This window comes from Meriones unguiculatus, chromosome 15, assembly GCF_030254825.1.
Source record: "Meriones unguiculatus strain TT.TT164.6M chromosome 15, Bangor_MerUng_6.1, whole genome shotgun sequence".
NCBI classification, from domain to species: domain Eukaryota; kingdom Metazoa; phylum Chordata; class Mammalia; order Rodentia; family Muridae; genus Meriones; species Meriones unguiculatus.
The window spans coordinates 17,316,455-17,338,523 of NC_083362.1; the positions used below are offsets into that span (position 1 = coordinate 17,316,455).

Below are 22,069 nucleotides of genomic sequence, written 5' to 3' on the forward strand. Positions count from 1 at the left end.
CTTCCAGGGTGTCATCCATGTCTTTACACTAGCCACCTACACGGTATGCAATCTTCACGTTTACACCCCAATATAATTTCTTACTTCTTCATCTTTACTGACATTTTCTCTTTAGAATCTATCACTGTTACTTTTGACCCTATTATCATACATATTTTGCTTATTTTTAAAGGTGTGTGTGTGTGCATGCACACACAGAGGACAAAAAAGGGTGTTGGATTCCCTGGTGCTAGAGTTACAGGTAGCTGTGGCACACTGAGCATGGATACTCAGGGAATCCAACTCAGGTCCTCTGGAACCCATCTCTCCAGTGCTAATTTTACTTATGTTTTTGTTTGTTTGTTTTAAAATTATCTAGCTCCCTTCTAGAATGCAGAAAATTAAGCAAAAAAAATTATTTATTTTTCACTCAGAGTGATAGCCTCGGACAATCTTTGGCATATATGGCCTGTAGAAATAAACATATGTGAATGACATGAAAAGCATTAAATGTTGGGAAGTAAACGAAACAAAAGAGATGGCTTAAAAATAGACACAGGAAAGTTCCCACACTCACGAGCATGAAATGTTAATGTACAATGTTTGATAATAATAAAATGAAGTTCATAAAGAATGAAACTTCACATCAGCCCTGATATATGTCTTATGTAAAGTTCTAATCTGTCTCCAGAACTACACAACTAGCTAATACTAAAGATTTTCAGTTTTCCCTTCTTAATTTAAGAACATATCAAAATTTGAAATTATTAATTTTATAAAAAATATTCTGATAGTCTGGTGAAGTTCTTGGGCAACCTAACACGGTATAAAACCAGGAAATTCCTTTTTTCAAGCAGGAAGAGAGACGGCTGGATATAAAATGTGAAGTCATTGTCAATGAGGTCTAAGTAATGACAGAGAACAGATCATCTGCATTGTCTTGGATTGCTTCTTTACTCTCAGGATTCCACATCAGGGACTAGATTTGGCTTCTAATGGATCTGTATGAATTCCTTCTAATGCAACTGAGTCATTCACATACAGAATGATGCAACCTTATGATAATATGATATAAAAATAAGACTAATTTGATATTTGTTTGTTTGGTTGGTAGGTTTGATTGATTGATTTGATGTCTTTAGAAAGTGGATCTTGCCATATCTACAAGCTGTCCTTGAGAACAGTTACTTGATTGTACCTCCTGGGAAGGTTTTGGAATGGCAAAATCACAAATTATATTAGAAGTATAGAAAATGACATAAGAGTTTCACTTAAACTTTAAAGTACTTATTGCCTTGTCCTGATGACTGAATGATTACTGTACGATGGAAAAGTCATTCTAACTATACAAGGATATGCCACAAGTTTAGAACTGCTGTGCGAAAACATGTTGGCTTTTTACTGCACACACTGAGAACCACAGCATGAGTTTAAGATATAAAGAGCCTAGAGACTGCAGTAACAAAGGTAAGTATTCCAGAGGTTTGATCACCTCAAAGTGAACTTGCTACATGATCAATATCCAATCTCTTTCCATTTCTTAATTTAAAAAAGTGTGATTGGTCAGAGCTTTGCACATATCTGAGCTACAATGTGATGCTTTCATTTGTGATCACATTAGGTAACAAATAATTCGAAGTAGCATATCCGTCACTTTAAACTTTGCTCATTTCTTTATGGTGAATACTTTAAAATTCCTGTTTTGACATATGTAATATATTATTGTTAATATATTCTACCTTTTGTGCCGTGAAAACCAGAATTTATTCCCATCTCAAAGAACAGCACCACTATCCCTGCTTACACACATCTTCCCCCGTCCACCTTTCTCTACTCTTCCCATACTCTGGGCGTCCACACAGCAATCTTCTACCTGGAACATTTCATATAACAACACTAGCCCAGCACATCCATGTTGTTATCTAGGGCAGGATTTCAAACTTGCTTTGTGGCTGAACAGTATGCTATGCTGACTATGTGCCACCACTTTTACTGGACATTTAGGGTGGTTTCCCATCCTTGTTACATCCTGAAAGGTGTAGAAGAAACAATGGAAATGTATCTTTTAAACATATTCTTCACTTCAGTTAGTCACATGAGCCAAGGAACAGGGTTTCTGGATCCTGTAATTCTGTTCTCGGGTTTTTGAGGATGTTCTACATTGCTATACTGGCTATGATAATTAAACTTCTCAACAACAACAACAACAACACACATCTATTTTATTCTTCATTTCCTCACAGCTTTTGCTCTTAGTCTATCTTCTGAAAAACAGTCTCAGAAGAAAAAGTATGCTATATCAATAGTTTAATTTATATGAGAGATGTTGAGCATCTTTCATGACTATCTGTTCCCATTTTTATTTCTTCTTTTAAAAAAAATCTATTGAAGGCATGCTGCTATGAAAGGGGGAAACTCATTGACAAGGAGCTACTGGCAATGGGTGACTAATGAGAAGGAGCTCAGCCCTCCCAGGGATGAGCCCTCTAAATGGCTGTCCAGCACAAAGCAGTCAGCTCCCCAACCATTAACACATAAATAACAAAAAAACACTTGGCAGGCTGTATTTGTAAGTTGTGCATACAAATGCACACACGCACATATACACACATGGGGAAAGTTTGAGAATGGAGGAAACAAAGAAGGAGATGTAGGGAGAAGGCCTGGGAGGAACTGGAGGGAAGAAAAAGAAAAGGGGAAAGTGATATAATTATAGTATAATTAAAGTTTATAAAAATTAGAAAAATCAAGTTAAAAAAATTAGAAAATCGCTCAAAATCTTTCTTTTTTGAATGGGTTGTTTGGTTTTGTACAAAAGTTTTTTTTTTTTTAATTCTTTACATATTGTGGAAAATAATCCCTTTGGCTATATAGTTTGCAAATGCTTTCTTGATTCTGTTAAGCTGCCTCTGTATTCTGCTGATGATTTCCTTTTTGTGCAGATGCTTTCACTTTTCCATTTGATGTAAACCTAGCAAACAATGTTTGCTACTGTTGTCTATACTTGGGGACATATCAAAAGCCTACTTCCCAGGCCAATATCTTAAAGCACTTCCTGGTTTCTTCTACTGCTTTCAAAAGTTATGGTATCATATATAAGTTTTAATAGATTTTTATTTGACATTTGTAACTGTGAGATAAAGAGGCTCCTTGAGCATATGGGCAGCTACTTTTTGCAACGCCATTTTGTATTCCTACCTCTGTCAAAAACCAGCCAGTCACAGATGTGTAAAGTGGTTTCTGCCTTTCTATTCTGCTTACTGGAACACAGTTCTTTCTGTTTTTAATGTCACTTTGAGGACTACAACTTCCTAGAACATTTTTAGGTCTGGTGACGCCTCCAGCTTCTTTTTGTTCAAGATAGTTTTGGCTATTGGGTTTATCTGTAGTCTCTTAAGAACTTTGAGATTACTTTTCCTAATTCTTTTTTGATGAGTCTGTATATCACGTGGGAACATTTTAATTATATTGACTTTTTCATGCATATAGAACATCTTTGTATATATTTGCATGTTTTTCAATATCCTTCATCCATGTTTTAAATTTTCCATTTCCTTTCATTTCTCTGTTACATTTGTGGCTAGGGTTTATAGCTGTTTGAAGAGGGATTATTCTTTTCATTTTTCTTGTCAGGTAGCTTACTCAGCATACAGAAATATGATCACTGCTCAGCCTTTTAGCTAAGATTGAGTGCATGCAGAAATACAAGCGTGTTTGGGTGCTGACTCTGAATCCTTAATTTTACAGAATTCATTAGTTCCAACGGCATTTCAAAGGTGAATCTTTTAGAATTCTCTATACACAAGACCATGTAATCTTTTAACAAGGGCAGTTTGCTTTTTCCTTTATTTGTCTGGATTCCTTTATGTCTTTCTTCCTTCCTACCTGCTCTGGTGAGGACTTGCAGTTCTGTGCTGAGGAAAGAACCATGAGCATCTTTGTCTGGTTCCCCACTTAGAAGCAAAGCTGTCCTTTGAGTGTCTGTTATACATGACCTTCACTGGCTTGCAGTATATTCTTTCCACCTGAGCTTTGTAGGGTCAGTTCTCCCTGCCATGCGAGTCCAGCAGGCATGGTGGCAAGTGCCTTTACCAGCTCAGCAATCTCAGCAGCCGCTGCTGTTCTCCATGTGTTTTTGCGCATGTGTTCAGGGCCTTTCTGACCTTGTTCATGTTATCAGAGATGAGGTTTACTAAGTTTATCTTTTCCAAAAGCCTGTATACTATATTTATCTTTTTGTATTTCTTAAGTACTTCATTTATCCACGGTCTGATGTTTCTCATTTGCTTTTACTGATTGTTCTTGTTTTCTACTTCCTTTAAGAAGCAAGGGAGAGTCCTTGGCTGAAATCTTGCTATTACTTTTTAATATTGGCACTGGTTGCTAAGGATTTCCCTTTAAAAATGGCATTTGCCATATTCTGTAAGTTTTAGTGTAATGATTTCCCATTTTCATTTATCTCAAGAATCTTGCCTTTTAAATATATTTAAATAACTACTAAATTTCACATATTAAATACCATCTCTAGTTTTATGTTACTTTTGTGTTGTTTCTGGCTCATATATTTGGGCTTAAAATAATACTCTGTAAGTATTTTCTGAGTAAATGAATTAATATATTAATGAATGAACAAGAGAATAAATAATACCATTATATGAAGATTTTCACTAGTTTTATTTTTTTTTAAATTATCATTTTATTTTTAATTTATCATCTCCTGTTAATCTAAATTTCATGGCTCCGTCAACCCTGAAGTTGACTAAGTTGACTAAGTTCAAATTAGTATGTACACAAGTTATTAAGTCCCTCAAATCCTATAGGTTCTGGTTATGATTGCAGCTTAATCTTTAGGTGAGGTAATTAGTATTACCCTTGTGCCTTGATATAAACTGAAGTTCTATGGAAAAGCATTTTCCAAATGTAAGCCATTCGAAGTGATGGAGTAAAAATAACAAATAATGGCAACATTTCTTCCATTTGCCAGAACAATTGTCACTATAAATTTATCAATCAGTAAAAGCAAAAATGTCAAAATTACTGTTCATCTACTTAGTGGTTAATAAAGACAATCTATCAAGAAGTGACTTAGCAATACTTGGGGCCCGCACGATAGCTTACTGGTTAAATGCGAAAACCTGGTGACCTGAGTTCGATTCCCCAAAACCCACGGAGTTAGAAGGAGAGAAATGATACCTGCAAGTTGTCATCTGACCCCCATGCATGTGCAAAGCATCCCCAGCCCCTGCCCCACATATCACAAACACAGGCGATGATCATGAATAACTCAGTAGGAGAAGGAGCCTAACAATTTAAAATTCCTAAAAGTAGTCTTAGAAGAGTAAATAGTGTGAATGTTGTTTATATTTCTTTATCATTTTCTATTTATTGCTTATTAATGTAAAGAAGTATTATAGAAAAATAAAAGACCAGTAATAATGAATCATAAATTTGCCACTGATGAATTGAAGAATTTCATTAATACCATACAACACAATGCATCAGTTTGAAAGTAGTTAAAGAGTTACCCTCAAAATCCCACAATCTTAAGTTTTACTACAGGAAGAAATTTACATAGTATTTACATTACTTTTGTTTCTAATTTAAAATACTTTAGTACTCAAATTCAACTCAAATTCCATTTAATTTAATTAACTCTTAAATATGATATTTTCTCATGAAGATTTACTATTTCAGTCAGTTTTAGAGCATTATGTTTATGTAATTAACGAAAAACGAATTTGAACTTATAGCGTGGCAAGCAGTTCCCACAAACCATCCACCAACATCGTTTACGCCTCCCGCAACGGACCACGTCAATACATATACATGAACTAGACTGGAAACGTACATCAACAAATTGTATGATAAAGTGTCTCCTCTGTCCGTCAGAATAGACAGAAAGGACATATTCACCGGGTTTCCCATGGCTCTCTCGCACCAGGAAGTCTCCCTGCTGCTTCAGCAGTTCTTGGGCCTCTATTCTGGGGATGGCGCCATGGTACCAGTCATGCTCCGCCAGCGGTTTCTCGCCCACTGAGATCATGTCAGATAGCTAAAAAAGATTTTAAAGACTAAGTTAGGGAAAAATAAACCTTATCTGTTTTCTAGTAAAATTCACTGCAAGTATAAATACTCATTACATATGCTCAGCCTTCATCTGCCAATTAAAAATTAAATGATAAATCTGACATTTTCACAATAATTAAAGAAAATGTCCCCTGAGGTACCAGGCCTGAAGTTTAACACAAATACTTATCCTTTGATGCTTTTCTCTATCATGCACAGGGGCATTAGCATTTCAAGTTAACAGTCCCTAGACTTATTACTTTTATTACAAAATAAATCTATTTAATAATAATCGTCAATCAGAAACATTAGGAAAAAATACATTCAGAGAAATGTATCACAAACACACTAAACCTATTTTTTCACTGAATTGACTAACTCTGGAGACACAGACTGTGCACTGTGCCTAAGAGCAGGTAGGAACGGGTCTCAGAGCAACCTGAAGCTGCCTCAATAAGGCTTCCTCACCCACTCCTCTCCCTTACCTCTGCTAAGCCATTACTCTGCCACATGGCCAGTCTTGGGTTTGCAAAGCAATGGCAGATAAAGCCCTGGCAGAAATAGCATCAAAGAAAACCAGCAGCATGCAAACCCAACACACGGGGGAGGCTATTATTAGCTGTGAACACAGAAAGAAAAGAAAGTCATCTATTACTTTAGAAGGACAAATCTTCAAGCCAAACAGCAGAGAGAGCTGGCCTTGAAATTCCTGAAGTTAGTGGTGGTTGTTATGATCACAAGTAAGTTCTGTTGTGTTCTATCATTTCACTGAACTAACTGCCCCAGGTATTTCATGGGTAAAGTGTAACATTTTACACAAATTATTATGGTTCTCAGAATACAGCATTGATGCTACTCGTGAACACAGTTTATAAATTGGAAATAACTAGGATTAACAATAAAGTTATGGATGGGATCTAAAATTTCCTCCTAAAGCCCTGTGTTGAAGACTCTGTCCTTCAGGCCATGGTTGGTGGAATGAAAGAAAAGAAGTCAACCCATCTGGTGGCAGTCCTTGGAAAGGACTCCCCACTCTCATGGCTTATAAGAGCTGAGTGTGTGTTTCCAGGAAGGAGCCAAAATAAGCCTTTCGTTCTCAGAGGTCATTTATCTCAGCACTTTGCCACAGTGAAGGAAAGCCCATGAACACAATGAATAAAAGGCAAACATACAACTGAGGACTTACAGGCTGATATTATGCACCTTACAATAACTACGCAGTAAGTGAAAAGCAGTTTAAAGACAGCCTTCACTGATCTGTATCACTGAAGAGGTCCAAGCCCAACATACCATTATCAAAATTTATCTTAATAGAGATATAGAGGTCCATATAGACCTCAAGTATATTGTACATTTTGGTGGTTATTCTTCCATTTATGACACCTACACTGTTAAAATACGAAAATGATGTGACAATTTTGTGGCAATTTTTTTCTAAGTGTAGTAAGTCTTTTTATTCTCTTACTGCTAACAATAATGAAAACACAACAAGGGAACCACCAGTGAACAAGTAAACAGATATTACATTTAAACGTTAATGTGAAACTTGTCCAGAGTTTTGTAAATTATACCAAAGAGCTGATAAATTTTCAAGAAGGTAATGAGAAAAATCAAGTATCTTTTTTACATTTATCACAATATATCTAAATATGTTAGTCTAACTTTTTTGCTTTAGGAGAAACCTATTTCTAAGCCTCTCCAAAAGCAAAGTGCCCAAAGATCAGGAATCCACATGACGCCATTCTCAGAGGACCCTCCTGACAGAGCAGTGGCACAAGCAAGGACACCAGCGTCTGTTCCCTCCCTGGCTGGCTACCCATCACAGCTGCTGTTTACCTACATTTGGAGGAGTCTGGGAAACTCAGCCAGTCTAAAAGGGGTTTCAGACATGGTTTAACTAACACTGAAGATTTCTGAAGATAAAGTATGTTTGGAAAGGAAATCCTTCTGAGAGAATATCAGTTTTGTATTTTGTCTTTTGTGTTTAAGAAAATAAATATATTTGGAAAAGGTGCCCCAAATCAATGACAGCATGTTTTCACCAGCTCACTGTGACCACTGGCAATTTTCCATCAGACATTTTAACTAACATGGAGGAGCTCATTTACAATGAACACTACGTAGCCAGACTTCAGTATAGAATACAGGGAGTGTGGCACCATCTGTTTCTTATTTTAAACACTTGAACAAACACACGAAAAACAGATTTGGCCTCATACAATAAAAATTGTACAAAATTAACCTCAGTAAGCCCTTCTTGAGAATTATATACAAGTAATTTAAAATTTACAACTCAGAGAAAAAAATATGTTTCTTAACATGACTGTGTAGAAGAAATTAGCATATGACTATGATATAACACAAAACACTTAATAGTTCTACCTTCTTATCATTTTAAAACTGGAAAAAAAAAACGGTAAATTAAGACCTTAGGAATAATAGAAGAAAAATTATGTTTAAAATGTATAACATTTAATTTTAATTTGTCTTGATATGGGAATTACATGGTTACTTTTCTAGATACAAAGATAAACGTTGAAAAATGCATGAGAATAATAACATTCCTCCATGCTGATAAACCCCTTAAACATAATGTAGATTTCAAGAAAAAAAGTGCAAGCAAACATATTTGCATCATGATTCTACATTAAAAGCACATTTATGACCAACTTCTAATTTAAATATTCCCAAAATTAAAATAATACCTACGTCAATACAGCACAGAAAAATGACTTTTAAAGGGACAACATTAAGCCGGGTGCAGTGGTGCATGCCTGCTTCCCAGCACTCGGGGAGGCAACGGCAGGCAGATCTTTCTGAGTTCAAAGCCAGCCTGCTCTATAAAAGTGAGTTCAGGGCTACACAGGGAAACCCTGTCTCAAAAAAAAAAAAGAAAAGAAAAGAAAAGAAAAGAAAAGAAAAAAAAATTTAAAAGGAGACAGAGTTGACTAAAACTTTTGATCTTTATTTGAATTAGACAATAATAATTTTTATCCAAGCTTGAATGAACCTGATTTTAAAGAATGTTTTTCAAAGAGTGCTATAATTAGGACACTGTACAGTCCACAGACCAGTATAGCAGTTCACAGGCCCTGTAACATGGAACAACGGGTCACTCAGCCAGGCACTGCAGCAATTCTATATAAAAAGCACCTTGGAAAGAAGGGCAATGCTCTTGGCATGGCTGGACCAGGTCTCATAACTTTAAATGGTTTGAAAGCTTTCCAGCTCAAATGAACCTTTATGATGGCCAGGAGGCTTCCAAGAGGCGCAGCTAGTGCTGCCCAACAGCTCTGTCTGGCTTGAAGCAGGGTCTGGGAGACAGTCCTCAATGCAAAATGACACAGCCTCGTGAAGACGAGAAGATGCAGATGTGGAGCTGGTCCCAGGCTCTGGGATACTAGTGATATGTTACTTGGACCCCGCCATAAGCTGAAAGAGCACTTGCTGGGAGCCGATGTAATGTTAAAATATAAGTGCAGCTACGAATAGTGACATCTGATGTATCAGACACAATATACAGTTAAAGCCTATTTCATCTATCAGTTAATTATCTCATGTCCTTCCATCCATCAGGATCTAAATGTCCCACGGGGCCCTCTAAAGATATCTCCACAATTTAACCATTCAGTTAAAAACATGCTGACTAATGGGTATGGCAGAAGAATGAAATCACTATTTCATTTCCTTTTTTTTGTCCAAAATATTCTTTTTTTAATATTTTTTATTTTTAAATAATTTTATACATTCACTTGTATTCCAGCTGTAGCCCTCTCCCTCTTTCCCTCCCAATCCTCCCCTCCTTGGCCCCTTCCGAGTCTACCGAGAGGGGGTGTCCTCCTCTCCTTCCATCTGGCCCTAGCTGATCAGATATCCTCAGGATGGTTGCAATGTCCTTATCTGTGGCCTAGCAAGGCTGCTCCTCCCTCGGGGGGGGGGGGAGGGAGCTCAATGAGCCAGACATTGAGTTCATGTCAGAAACAATTCCTGCCCCCCTTACTAGGGAACCCACTTCGATACTGAGCTGCCATGGGCTATGTCTGAGCAGGGGTTGTAGGTTATCTCCATGCATGGTCCTTGGTTGGATAAACAGTCTCAGGGAAGACCCCTGTGCCCAGATATATTTGGAGCTGTGGGGCTCCCTGTTTCCTCCACAATTTCATTTCATGCCCTACATATATTTGCTTTACTTTATCTAAAAGTAATATAAATCCAACTTTACATAAAGAAACAGTGATTAATAATTGCTGATTTCTAAATATTTAAACAAGTATGCTTCCAGATAGAAAAGGATGAATTTAGACCTCTCCCCATTTCAAGGCAGATTCACAAGTCAAATATGAATCTGACAAGGAAACAAGACAAGTATTTGCTATCATCCTGAGCCACATAGTGCTCTTCACATATGGTATCAAAATCACAAACGTAATAGTGTCAAATTAATCACTGTGTATGACACTATCACAAAAAAAAGAAAAAATGGCAAACTTACAGGCTAAGAAAAAACATTTGTAGACTACATATATGATAGTGGACTTGCTTACCCCTAAAACACTTTTAAAAACTCACATAACTCAACATCTTAAAAACCAAACCAAAACAAAACAAAACAAAAAAAAAAAAAAAAAAACAGGTTTGTAGCTGAGTATAGAGTCCACTGATAGAGTGCTCTGCTAGCAAACTTGAAAACCTGGATTCGATCAGTAGACCCTCAAAAAAGCACATAAAATATTTTAAGTGTGTAAACATTATAAATAGAATCATCTCTAAAGAATACATAAATAGCCAATAAGCACATGAATAACACTTAACATTATTAGTCACTAAGAATTTCAAGTAAAAATGACAATGACAAACCACAATCACTACATGCTTGCAATTAAAACAACAATAAAACAAAACCAAATCAAGGCCGCATACAGAGAAACCCTGTCTTGAAAAACCAAAAAAAAAAAGACCCAGTAATTCCACTACAAGGTATATAGCAAAGAAAAGTGAACTCATTCACAGAAGAATTAAAAAAAATGTTCACTGTAGCAGTCTTCATACAAGCCCAAAAGTAAAAAGTTTTATCATAAAAGTCTATGACGATATGACATCAGATGATGAATAGACAAACAATGTGAAAAATCTATGCAATGAAATAGTATTCAATCTTAAGAAGAATTAAATATTGCCACATAGTACAACATGAATAAACCTTGAAAACAGTATAGAAGAATAAAGAAGGGACATATGAAAAGCCTGTTGCTATATGATCCTGTGCATGTGAAAGGCCGGGCAAGAGGCATACCGACGGGTATCAAATAGAAGGAGCTGAGGCAATACGGGCTGAGGCTATCTTCTAAGAGGTGTGACAGACCTGGGACGACACCATTCCAGCATGCTGTGCTGATGATGCTTGTACAGCACACAGAACACACTGAAACCTCTTAGCATACATGTGAAAACATGAATTTTATGTTCTGTGAAGTTTATCACAAGAAAACAACCATGCGCTCAGATGGCAAGCATATAAAGGGCTTTCTGGAAAGGAAAAGGCATCATCTAACATAATCAAACATTTGAAGTTATGATTAAGTCATCTTTAAGTAGCTTTGGATTCCCAGGCTTAGTGTGTGCAAGAGTCACAGCCACACAAAAGCTCAAGGCCTCCGTCAGCATGGGGACATCACTTAACATGAGAGAAGAGCTCCAAGTGGCTAATCTGGCATTTCGTGCTGAAACACACAGATGTCATGAGAGATAACCCATATTCTACAGCCCATCATGACAGGCCACACTGAAATTTCAGTGACTAAACTAGCAAATAGAGTAATCATACTTTAATTATCAAATGTTCCTTACAATGGAAAAAAAAAAAAACTAACACATTTTTAAAAACACACACAGTAATAGCTACTATAAAAGTGCTGTTTCCCTAGTCACTATTTGAACTATTCTCTAGTGAGGTTCCAAACACATGAAAAGCCCATAATTATATACATGTCACAAGAAATCTGTGATATGCTGTTCCCTTTCATCCGTGTTTACAAAGCAATTCCAGTTATTGCAGCACAGCATAGCCTCCCATCACCTCACTTAGAACGGTATACTATTTTGAAAGTTTTCATACAGCTTTCATTCCAGGATGCCGTGAAACTATTCTATTTTATCAATACTTAATATAGCTGATCTCTTAGCGTGCCTAGTAAATTTTATGACAATGTATTATATAGAGAATACGTGTGTATAAACTGTTAGTATGACTCACAGATTCCAGCATCCAATGGAGGCCTCAGGATGTTCACAGACTATAAGGGCGGTTCACTGCATAAAAAGCTGTTTCTATCCTCCCTATAAAAATTTTGCCTGAAGGTAAGCTATATTCATATAAACAGAGTCCTATGCACACAGAAAGTTGAATCTGATCTGATTGTTCTGTTTGTGAGCACAAACATATAACCTGAAAGAAGCGAGACAATGATCACTCCAAGCAAGCACAAACTTAATCTTACTTACTGTTGAGGAGCCCAGTGCTGCCTTTGGAGACCTAATGATCCCAGCAATGGAGTTGCGAATAGACTCAAATCTGGAGAGCCTCTCCTTTCTTTCCTGGAAGGGTTAGGAAGCAGCCGTTAGTAGCAGCACATTGCTGAGTGTCTAAAGGCATTTGTTCATAGCTCACTTTTCTAACTATATCAAACACAAACTGCCCAACATAACCAACACATATAAATTTATACTCTCTTTTTCAGGTCCCTCAGTATATGTCTTGATTTGGAAAAAATTGAGGAAATTCACATAAATGAAGGAAAGTCAGCAAAAAGCAATTAATTATTAAAAAATAGGTCCATGAAAAAAGGCATAAGCTCTAAGGAGGCAGTGTACACTAGGACTCTTAAAAAGAACACAGCTGTGAGTTTCACAACTGAGAAAAAGAAGAGGGAAAGAAGAGAACCACGCAGCCATGTTGTGAGGACGTGAATATCTGCGAGCTGAGTTACGTCTCCAAAGGACTCGCTGGGTCATGAGGATCATGACGACATGGCCCACCGGGAAGGGAGGGTAAAACAGCTGGGAAGGGCGGCAGGACTCTCAGGAGCCAAGCAGCCTGCACTTGTCTTTCCATGAACATTTCAAAATGTTACAACAGAAAAACCTGTATCTTTCACATCTTCAGATCCACTTTACCATTGCAAATGGAGCAAGTACAGAAAACAAGACTTAACAGGGGAAGAAAATGACAACTAGAAGGTAAGCAGAAGGACTGGGAAGAGTGCATGGGTCTGTGTGGAAGTCCTGACTTGCAGCCCAGGACTGCACTACATTTCAGCTGCTGGCCAGCAGCAGACACAGAACAAGAGCACTGGCCTGGCGCAGCCGCTCTGCTGTCTCCCATCAAGGGAAGCTCATTGCTGCTGCGCTCCGGAGCCTAGTATGTGTGTTCCTCTCCACCTGCCCACCCCTCTGCTTTTACTTCTTCTAAGAGCAGTAAGCCAGTAGTTCTAAATAGCTATAACAGGCACAGCAGCAATGCCTGCTGCTTTCTTGTAACACTATCATTGCCATACAGGTGACGTTAGCTCTTTCGTTGCATCTTTCTGTCAGTGGCTGCAGCAAAAAAAGGGGATTTTCCAGCTGCTCTGAGCAGCTGGAATATCAATTTGAAACAACGTAGGATAATCTAATTGAAGATTATCTTCTTGTTCAACATTACTGTACTAAGGCTTTCATGTAAATCACTATTTGTACCTTTGTACACTATTTGATCATGTATAAGACTGAAAAAAATAATACAAACCTTGCTTAGACTTATAAGCAAGTAGAAGTTAGAACTTTGAGCATACCTATAACATAATATTCTTTTAGAGAAAGGCATCATTCCCACAGTAGCAATGATGATCCCTAATGATGATCTCCTTAGGACTATGAGGACGTGTTCTATAGCTTTAGCCCAAACATGAGATACAGATTTTTTTTTTAATCATGCTAGAAGGCTTGAGAGAAGAGCACTCACTGAAACACAAGAATAAAGCAACCTTTGACAAAGCATGTCTGTCCTCACTGTCAAACTGTATGTATATGCTTTGTTGTTGGTCTTTAAATCTATTTCCGATGTTTCATACATCTGCAGATGTGAAAGCAGATTTAAGGAAGCAAAACTACAGCCAGGATGCAAGGGCAGACTAGTGGGGAGTTGAGCACGCATGGCTGCACACAGGATGAGCACGTGGGATGAAAAAACACGTCAGTGGCTGTGTATTCCACTCCCCAGAGAAACCTGTGCTTTCTCCTCTTCCTTTCTAGAATGTCCTATCTGCTCTGGGCAGCTGGAAAAGTCACCTTTTGGCTGCAGCCACTGACAGAAAGTTGCAATGAAAATTGTAACGTCACCTGTATGACAATGACAGTTTCACAAGAAAGCAGCAGGCACTTTTACTTTGCCTGCATGTTTTTCCTCTGCAAAGAGTTCTTCATTCACATGCGAGAGGAAGTGTTCTTCCAGTGTGCAGGTACTAGAAAATATGACTGAAAACTACACAGAGAAAGCAGAAGCCAAAACAATAATTTTTCTCCAAGTAAGGTTTTCAGGATTAACATAGTAGAAATGGCCATCTTACCAAAGGCAATCTATAGATTCAATGCAATTCCCATCAAATTACCAACACAATTCTTTACAGACCTTGAGAGAAAAATTCTCAACTTCATATGGAATAACAAGAAACCCAGAATCGCTAAAACAATTCTCTATGGTAAAAGATCTTTTGGAGGTGTCTCCATCCTTGATCTCAAGCTGTACTATAGAGCAACAGTTATAAAAACTGCATGGTACTGGCATAGAAACAGAATGGTGGATCAATGGAATGGAATAGAAGACCCTGGAATAAACCCACACACTTATGGACACCTGATTTTTTACAAAGATGCCAAAACCATACAATGGAAAAAAGACAGCATCTTCAACAAATGGTGCTGGTCTAACTGGATGTCTACATGTAGAAAAATGCAAATAGATCCATATTTATCACCCTGCACAAAACTAAAGTCCAAGTGGATCAAAGACCTCAACATAAAACCAGACACACTAAACCTATTAGAAGAAAAAGTAGGGAAGAGCCTTGAACTCGTTGGCACAGGAAACAACTTCCTGAACAGAACACCAACAGCACAGGCCCTAACATCAACAATCAATAAATGGGACCTCATGAAACTGAAAAGCTTCTGTAAAGCAAAAGACACTGGTGCCAGAACAAAATGACTGCTTACAGATTGGGAAAGGATCTTCACCAACCCTGTATCTGACAGAGGGCTAATATCCAGAATATATAAAGAACTCAAGAAGTTAAAAGCAACACATCAAATAATTCAATTAAAAATGGGGTACAGAGCTAAACAGAGAACTCCTAACAGAGGACTATAGAAACACTTGAAGAAATCCTCAATGCCCTAGACATCAGGGAGATGCAAATCAAAATGACCCTGAGATTTCACCTTACACCCATTAGAATGGCTAAGATCAAAAACTCAAGTGACAATACATGCCGGAGAAGATGTGGAGAAAGGGGAACTAACTCTCTTCCATGGCTGGTGGGAATGTAAACTTGTACAACCACTTTGGAAATCAATCTGGTGCTTTCTCAGACAATTATGAACAGTGTTACCTCAAGATCCAGCTATATCACCCCTAGACATATATCCAAAAGATGTTCAAATATACAACAAAGACATTTGCTCAACCATATTCATAGCAGCTTTATTTGTCATAGCCAGACGCTGGAAACAACCCAGATGTCCCTCAGTTGAGGAATGGATACAGAAATTGTGGTACATTTGCACAATGGAATATTACTCAGCAATCAAATAAGGTTTAAAAAAATCAGGAAAAATTTTTAAATATTAGAAAATATTTTCTACACATGAAATAATTATATGTATTCATACATATTCACATATTCATAAACTATCCCTAGGTATGCTTTGGGCACCCAACCCTAGAAAAGGAAACCTTTCATCAAAACTCTTTACCATTTCCTTAAGGAGATAATATTAGAATTACACCACAGGTTAGAATTATCTGATAAGTAAATCAGGTGTGGGATGAAAATTACTTCAAAACCCACTCTTTTGACCTTAAGTCACAAAGTACAAGGATACAATTGGTGAAAGCAGGCTTTCTAAAGGTTACAGGCGCTATTTAGATAGACCGATCTAAGAATATACTAATAATCATTGTAATACCACCTTATACTTTATAGATGGTAATCAAAATGCAAACGGAATTTACAAGATATTCCAGCCAGCTTCTGCTCCCTCAGTGTCCAGATTTCCAGCAGTAAAACAACAAATTCATTTGCCTAGTTCTTGTCTATGTAATATTCAATACCAGCTTTACATTATAGTTTACCTAATAACACACCAGCCTATGCTGAATTTACTGACAGGCTGATTTTTATAGGCAACTATTAGATGGCTATTTACCAGAAAATAAAGATGAAAAACCCTCTTTCCAACAGACACTGTGAAGTGTGCCTGAGTCAGGCTGCTGGTGGGTGGGGAAGAGCATTCATTCGCCCACCTCAAGTGAGAACAAGACAGAGAGCTTGCTCCCTGGAAGAGAGAAGATCATCTGCCAACGTGACAGCTCCTCCCTGTGGAGGGAGGCAGTGGAGGAGAGCAGGAAGTGGCAGCATTATGGAAGACCCTGACAGCTATGCTCCACGTGCAGAATTAGCTTCACATCTCATTTAAGAACAGTTTTTTTGGAGGGAGAGGACTATAACTGGGATGTAAAGTAAATATACCAATTAAAAATAAATTAAAAATAGCTCTTCACAGTGTGAAATTAAATAATTGAAATCAGATCTTGATTTGTCCTGGGTAGAAACACATACACAAACACACACACATGCACACACACCATATTTCACTGTTGACTTTATATCAAATAACTAAATAGCTACTTTTAAAAATTAAAAAGGCTACCTTTTAAGTCAGTCACCATAAATAGAATGTCTAACTGCATCTATACATCTGTATTCACACATATAAAACTAGAATGTGTCATATTAATTATAAATTTTCCTGCTATTATTCATTATCAATATCCTTTACCTCTATATGAAACAATAGCTAAATTTCCTAATATTTAGCCATACCCTTCTAGGTTTCCCATAACTCTTTACTGGGAAGCAGAAGCATCAAGGGCAAGGGTGAAGGTCTTGTGAAGTCAGAGGCCACACCACGTGGCTTTCTTGCTGCTGCAGCGAGTGATAACACTGACACCACAGAGCAGTTCTCCAAGCAAGGGCCTGGAGGGAGTGGCAAAGATGAGGCTCTCACACAAAAGGCACAAGACTGTACAGAGGTCTACCCAAGTGACTCCTCTGTTCCCAGCCTTCTCCACAGTTGGAGGGAAGGCTCTAGACCAGAAAGATTCCTGCCACCAAGACCCCTCTGCCCATCACTTTGAGACACAGATGCTCATAAAGCAGAGACACTGGCAGCCGCAGTCACAGCCACAAAGGAAAGTCCTATTCTGTCCCCAGAGACCCTCAACACAGGACACAAGAAGTGAACTCTCAAAGTAGCTATGGAGACACATTTTTGTTCATAATGAGGCATTAAAATAATAATCTATTATTATTTTCTACAGACTTCTGCAAATAAGTCCAACCTCATGATATTCTTTGAAGAGACCTGGATGCCTGAAGGATCAAGAACAAGATGATGTCAAGAACTATGTTGAAGAGATATGGAGAGAGTGGGCAGCCTTGCCTTGTCCCTGATTTTAGTGGGATTGATTTAAGTTTCTCTCTGTTTAGTTTGATGTTGGCTATAGGCTTGCTGTATATTGCTTTTACTATGTTAGGTATGTGCCTTGTATCCCTGATCTCTCCAAAACTTTAAACATGAATGGATGTTGGATTTTGTCAAATGCTTTTCAGCATCAGTTGAGGAATGGATACAGAAATTGTGGTACATCTACACAATGGAATATTACTCAGCAATAAAAAACAAGGAAATCATGAAATTTGCAGGTAAATGGTGGGAACTGGAAAAAAAATCATCATGCGTGAGCTATCCCAGAAGCAGAAAGACACACACGGTATATACTCACTCATAAGTGGATATTAGACATATAATATAGGATAAACATACTAAAATCTGTACACCTAAGGAAGCTAATCAAGGAGGACTCTGGCCAAAATGTTCAATCCCCATTCAGAAAGGCACAGAGGATGAACATCGGAGGAGGGAGAAAACAGGGAACAGGACAGAAGTCTACTACAGAGGGCCTCTGAAAGCCTCTACCCTGCAGGGTATCGAGGCAGATGCTGAGACTCATAGTCAAACTTTGGGCAGAGTGCAGGGAATCTTATGAAAGAAGGGGGAGATAGTAAGACCTGGAGAGGACAGGAGCTCCACAAGGACAGCAACAGATCTGAAAAGTCTGGGCACAGGGGTCTTTTCTGAGACTGATACTCCAGCCAAGAACCACTCATGGGGATGGCCTGGAGCCCCTGCACAGATGTAGCCCAGTGTCCACGTGGGTTCCATAGTCCCCCTGAGTGGGAAGCAACCTTACCAGGCCACAGGGGAAGACAATGCAGCCACTCCTGATGAGACCTGATAGACTAGGATCAGAGGGGAGGAGGACCTCCCCTATCAGTGGACTGGGGGAGGGTCACAGGTGGAGAAGGGTGAAGGAGGGGGAGGTTAGGAGGGGAGGAGGGAGGCAGCTACAGGGGGGATGCAAAGTAAATAAACAGCAATTTAAAAAAAAACTAAAAATAAATTTAAAAAAAAAGAAAGAATAAGCTGACAACTGCTGTACTCAGAATGCCGGGCTGGGAGCCATTCTTAGGGGCTCTTAGGTAAAGCAGCCATGCCATCTGCAGGGATGCTGTCAGGAAGTAACTGCAAGGACATTCTATCACAGAGAGGATTGCCTGAGAAAGTGCAGTGCACGTGATGATTCCAAACGTGACAGAAACATTGTAAATATCAGAACATCCTCTTAAAAGGAATGTGCTTAAACAAATAACCCAGTCTTCAGCAGATGTTGATTTTTCTTGGAAGAATGAAAAAATAAATGATGTGTTTCAACCCGGGTTTAGAATTTAAGTAATAAAAAGAGTTTCAGGATGGTTTGTTGATGATCTTTTCTAACTGAAGGCACCGAAGCAACCAGTGTCTAGTTACCAAGTCCAGAATGCTATGCTGTCTTCTGCTGCTTGCACATTAAGGATATTTATTTAAAGAAACACAGCCCACTTAATAAGTCAAGTATCTTCATACCCCCAAACTAAATTAAGCCACAAATGCATAAAGAGAAAGTTTGCTGTTTTTAAAAAAGACCATGTTGTAAAAAAAAAAAAAAAAGCAATGCTCAGGGCACTGAGAGCTAAGCTATAAAATGTTATAAATCAGCTTTCTTACTCTTTCTTACTTTAAGTCTATGTCCCTTGTGTAAGATGCTGATGCTGGGTAAACAGAATCAGGAAGTGGCTGCAAGAAGTTCCCTTCCTCCTTATCATCTAGATACAGTTCAAGCTCTGGAGTGCTTTCCCCAAATGTTTGGGCCAAATTACTAAAATAATAATAATAATTCAAGACTATTATACTTAGAGCAAATCTAGATCTGCAATATGGACAGATTGCCATATGTCTCTTAATTAATGTGCAGGCTCCCCACATCCACTGACCGAGCCCAGAGTGTCACTGCACTGGGCTGAGCGCCAACTGTTGGGATGAGGATTTGCTCTTGCTCTGGTGTACTCTGCTTCACCACTGAAGTACCACAAAAATATGTCACTGCCAGAAACTTCATCTGTGTTTGGCCTACTTACTCCTCCTTCTCCCAAGGCACTCTTTTGAGAAAGGATCCAGAAGTTCAGATGCATTTCAAGCCCCTTCCTGAGCAATCCCTCCCCCCTGATCCCACAATATAAGTGTAGATGGACTTTGGCCTGTGTGATTTTGTTTCTGTAGATATAATTATTAGGAATCAACTTGTTCAAATTTAGTATAACCAAGATTTTTGTTTGTAAAACAACTAAGGGACATAATAAAACACTGAATTATTCTACTTTCCTTAAAGTAACAATGAAACAAGGGAGACAGTACCAAGAGCATTGTGTGTTATGTGACAATGGGCTATGTGGTAATGAACACCTCATTAACTTCAGCCAGCTTTCCCTCGCCTGCTCTCCAGCATCACCCCACCTAACAAAAAGTTTCCATCAGGGTAGAACAACCACATCAAAAACAATTAAAGGGAAGAAATGAAATAAGAATTTTAAAGAACACCTTATCAAAATTCTCGGTAGATGTTGTTCATGTCTTTCCCCAATAGCTTCCACACCTCTTTTGTCTCACCAATCTCCTCTCTGCCTGAACATAATGAATGCTCACGGATATTAGTGGCTACTATTTTAACTTTGCTACCAATGAAAGAGGTGTATGCTCTGTCTCCATGTGTTCACTGTTCTGAGTAGGAATGCTTGGAACACGTGTATACACGTGCTTGTTTCAGTTTTTGTTTTTAGTCCTCTTAAATATGTATTTATAACAGAAATTATAATCCCATGTTTAACCCCAAAAATCCTTTAGTCACTTATTTTTATATGATGTGTGTGCCTTAATGTGTGCTTCCATGCAGGCAGGAGTAAAACAGCCCCGCTGGAAGTGTGGTTCTCCTTGAACTGGAGTTAGAAGCAGTGTGAAGCACCATGTGGTTCTCTGGAAGAACAGTGAATGTTCTTACCTACGGCACTATCTCTCCAGCACCCTCGGCCCTGATGGTCAGGTTTTTGAGAATGATTTCCATAATGACCAAGGCTGCTAATACAGCTCAGTTGTCGGCTACCTGCCTACCATGCACAAGGCTCTAGTCAGTCATCATCGGATGGATGGATGGATGGATGGATGGATGGATGGATGGATGGATGGATGAATGGATAATAAACAATGAAATAGAAAACAAACTGCTGACTACTCCAGAAGGAGGGGGAGACAGAGTATGTTAAGGCCTTGTAGACTCAGTATGTTAAGGCCTCAAAAACTCAACAGCCTAGTTTTCTACAAAAAAAAGGGGGGGCAGGTTTTCTCAAACTTAGAACAAAGAAAAGGTTGGGTACTGTGGTCTACACAAGGATGGGGAGGAGCAATTCCTTCAGGGATCTGCATGCTCTTTCTAATACTGCTTTAAGATACCAGGGACATCCAGATTGGACACAGCGTCACTGCCTCTAAAAACTAGAATTATTACACTTAAGGTTGGGGTTTTGCTCTCAGTATTTCAGAGGCCTCCAGACAGACTACAGATTGTGAAAAAAAGGTATGGAATCTGTCAGTGGTACAGATTAGATTCACCACAAAATTACCAGATCAAGAATCCCAGATAAAGTATTTCAGCCTAGACCCAAAGATCATGAAAAATACAGTAAGAACCCTCAGAACCCTCATAAGCTGCACATTGTTACGAGAATAAGAAGTACAAAAAGGCATCCATACTGGGAGAAAGACACCATCAAGATGCTCGGACTACAGAAGGTGCACAGCCCTCAGATTCCCAAGAACATCCCCTCAGTGAACGTAAAGCTGAAAGTGGTTAAACACTTGATACGGATCAGCCCTGAAGCTGCCACAGGGACTCCCCACAGAAGACAACATGTCCAGCACCTGCCTCAAGAGCGCGGAGAGCTGGTCGAGTGCTGGCATCCGAAGCCTGTGGAGCAGGAAGCAGTCCTGAGGCCACAAGCTTCAGATTACAAAATGCAGGCGACTGAGGAAACAAATCTCATTACAGAGCATGCTAATCCAGTCATCTCCATTGGGGGGTGGGGAAGGTACCAGTTTCTCCATATCTTGCCAACACTATCTTCTGTTCCTTATGGCAGGCATGCTGGTTGGTGTGAAGGGTTACTTGCTTCATTTCTGAAGGATAAGTTCAATAAATGTGACATTCAATGTTAAAGTGGGTTTTCACAGCACACTGTCTTTTGACCTTCATTGTTTTCAGTAAGATGTCTCCCTTATA

General features: G+C 38.6%; 1 protein-coding gene across 5 annotated transcripts in view; it reads right to left on the bottom strand.

The window, feature by feature from the left end:
• Fer (FER tyrosine kinase) overlaps positions 1-22,069 on the bottom strand; it is a 304,379-nt gene that overhangs the window by 178,393 nt on the left and 103,917 nt on the right. For 4 of the 5 annotated variants that reach the window (XM_060368266.1, XM_060368264.1, XM_060368265.1 and 1 more), the window contains 2 exons: positions 12,547-12,639; positions 5,828-6,031 (listed from right to left, as the gene is read on the bottom strand). In XM_060368266.1, the coding sequence (XP_060224249.1) occupies positions 5,828-6,031; positions 12,547-12,639 (297 nt within the window). The remainder of the gene's footprint in view (positions 1-5,827; positions 6,032-12,546; positions 12,640-22,069) is intronic. The other variant, XM_060368267.1, reaches the window with a different exon arrangement.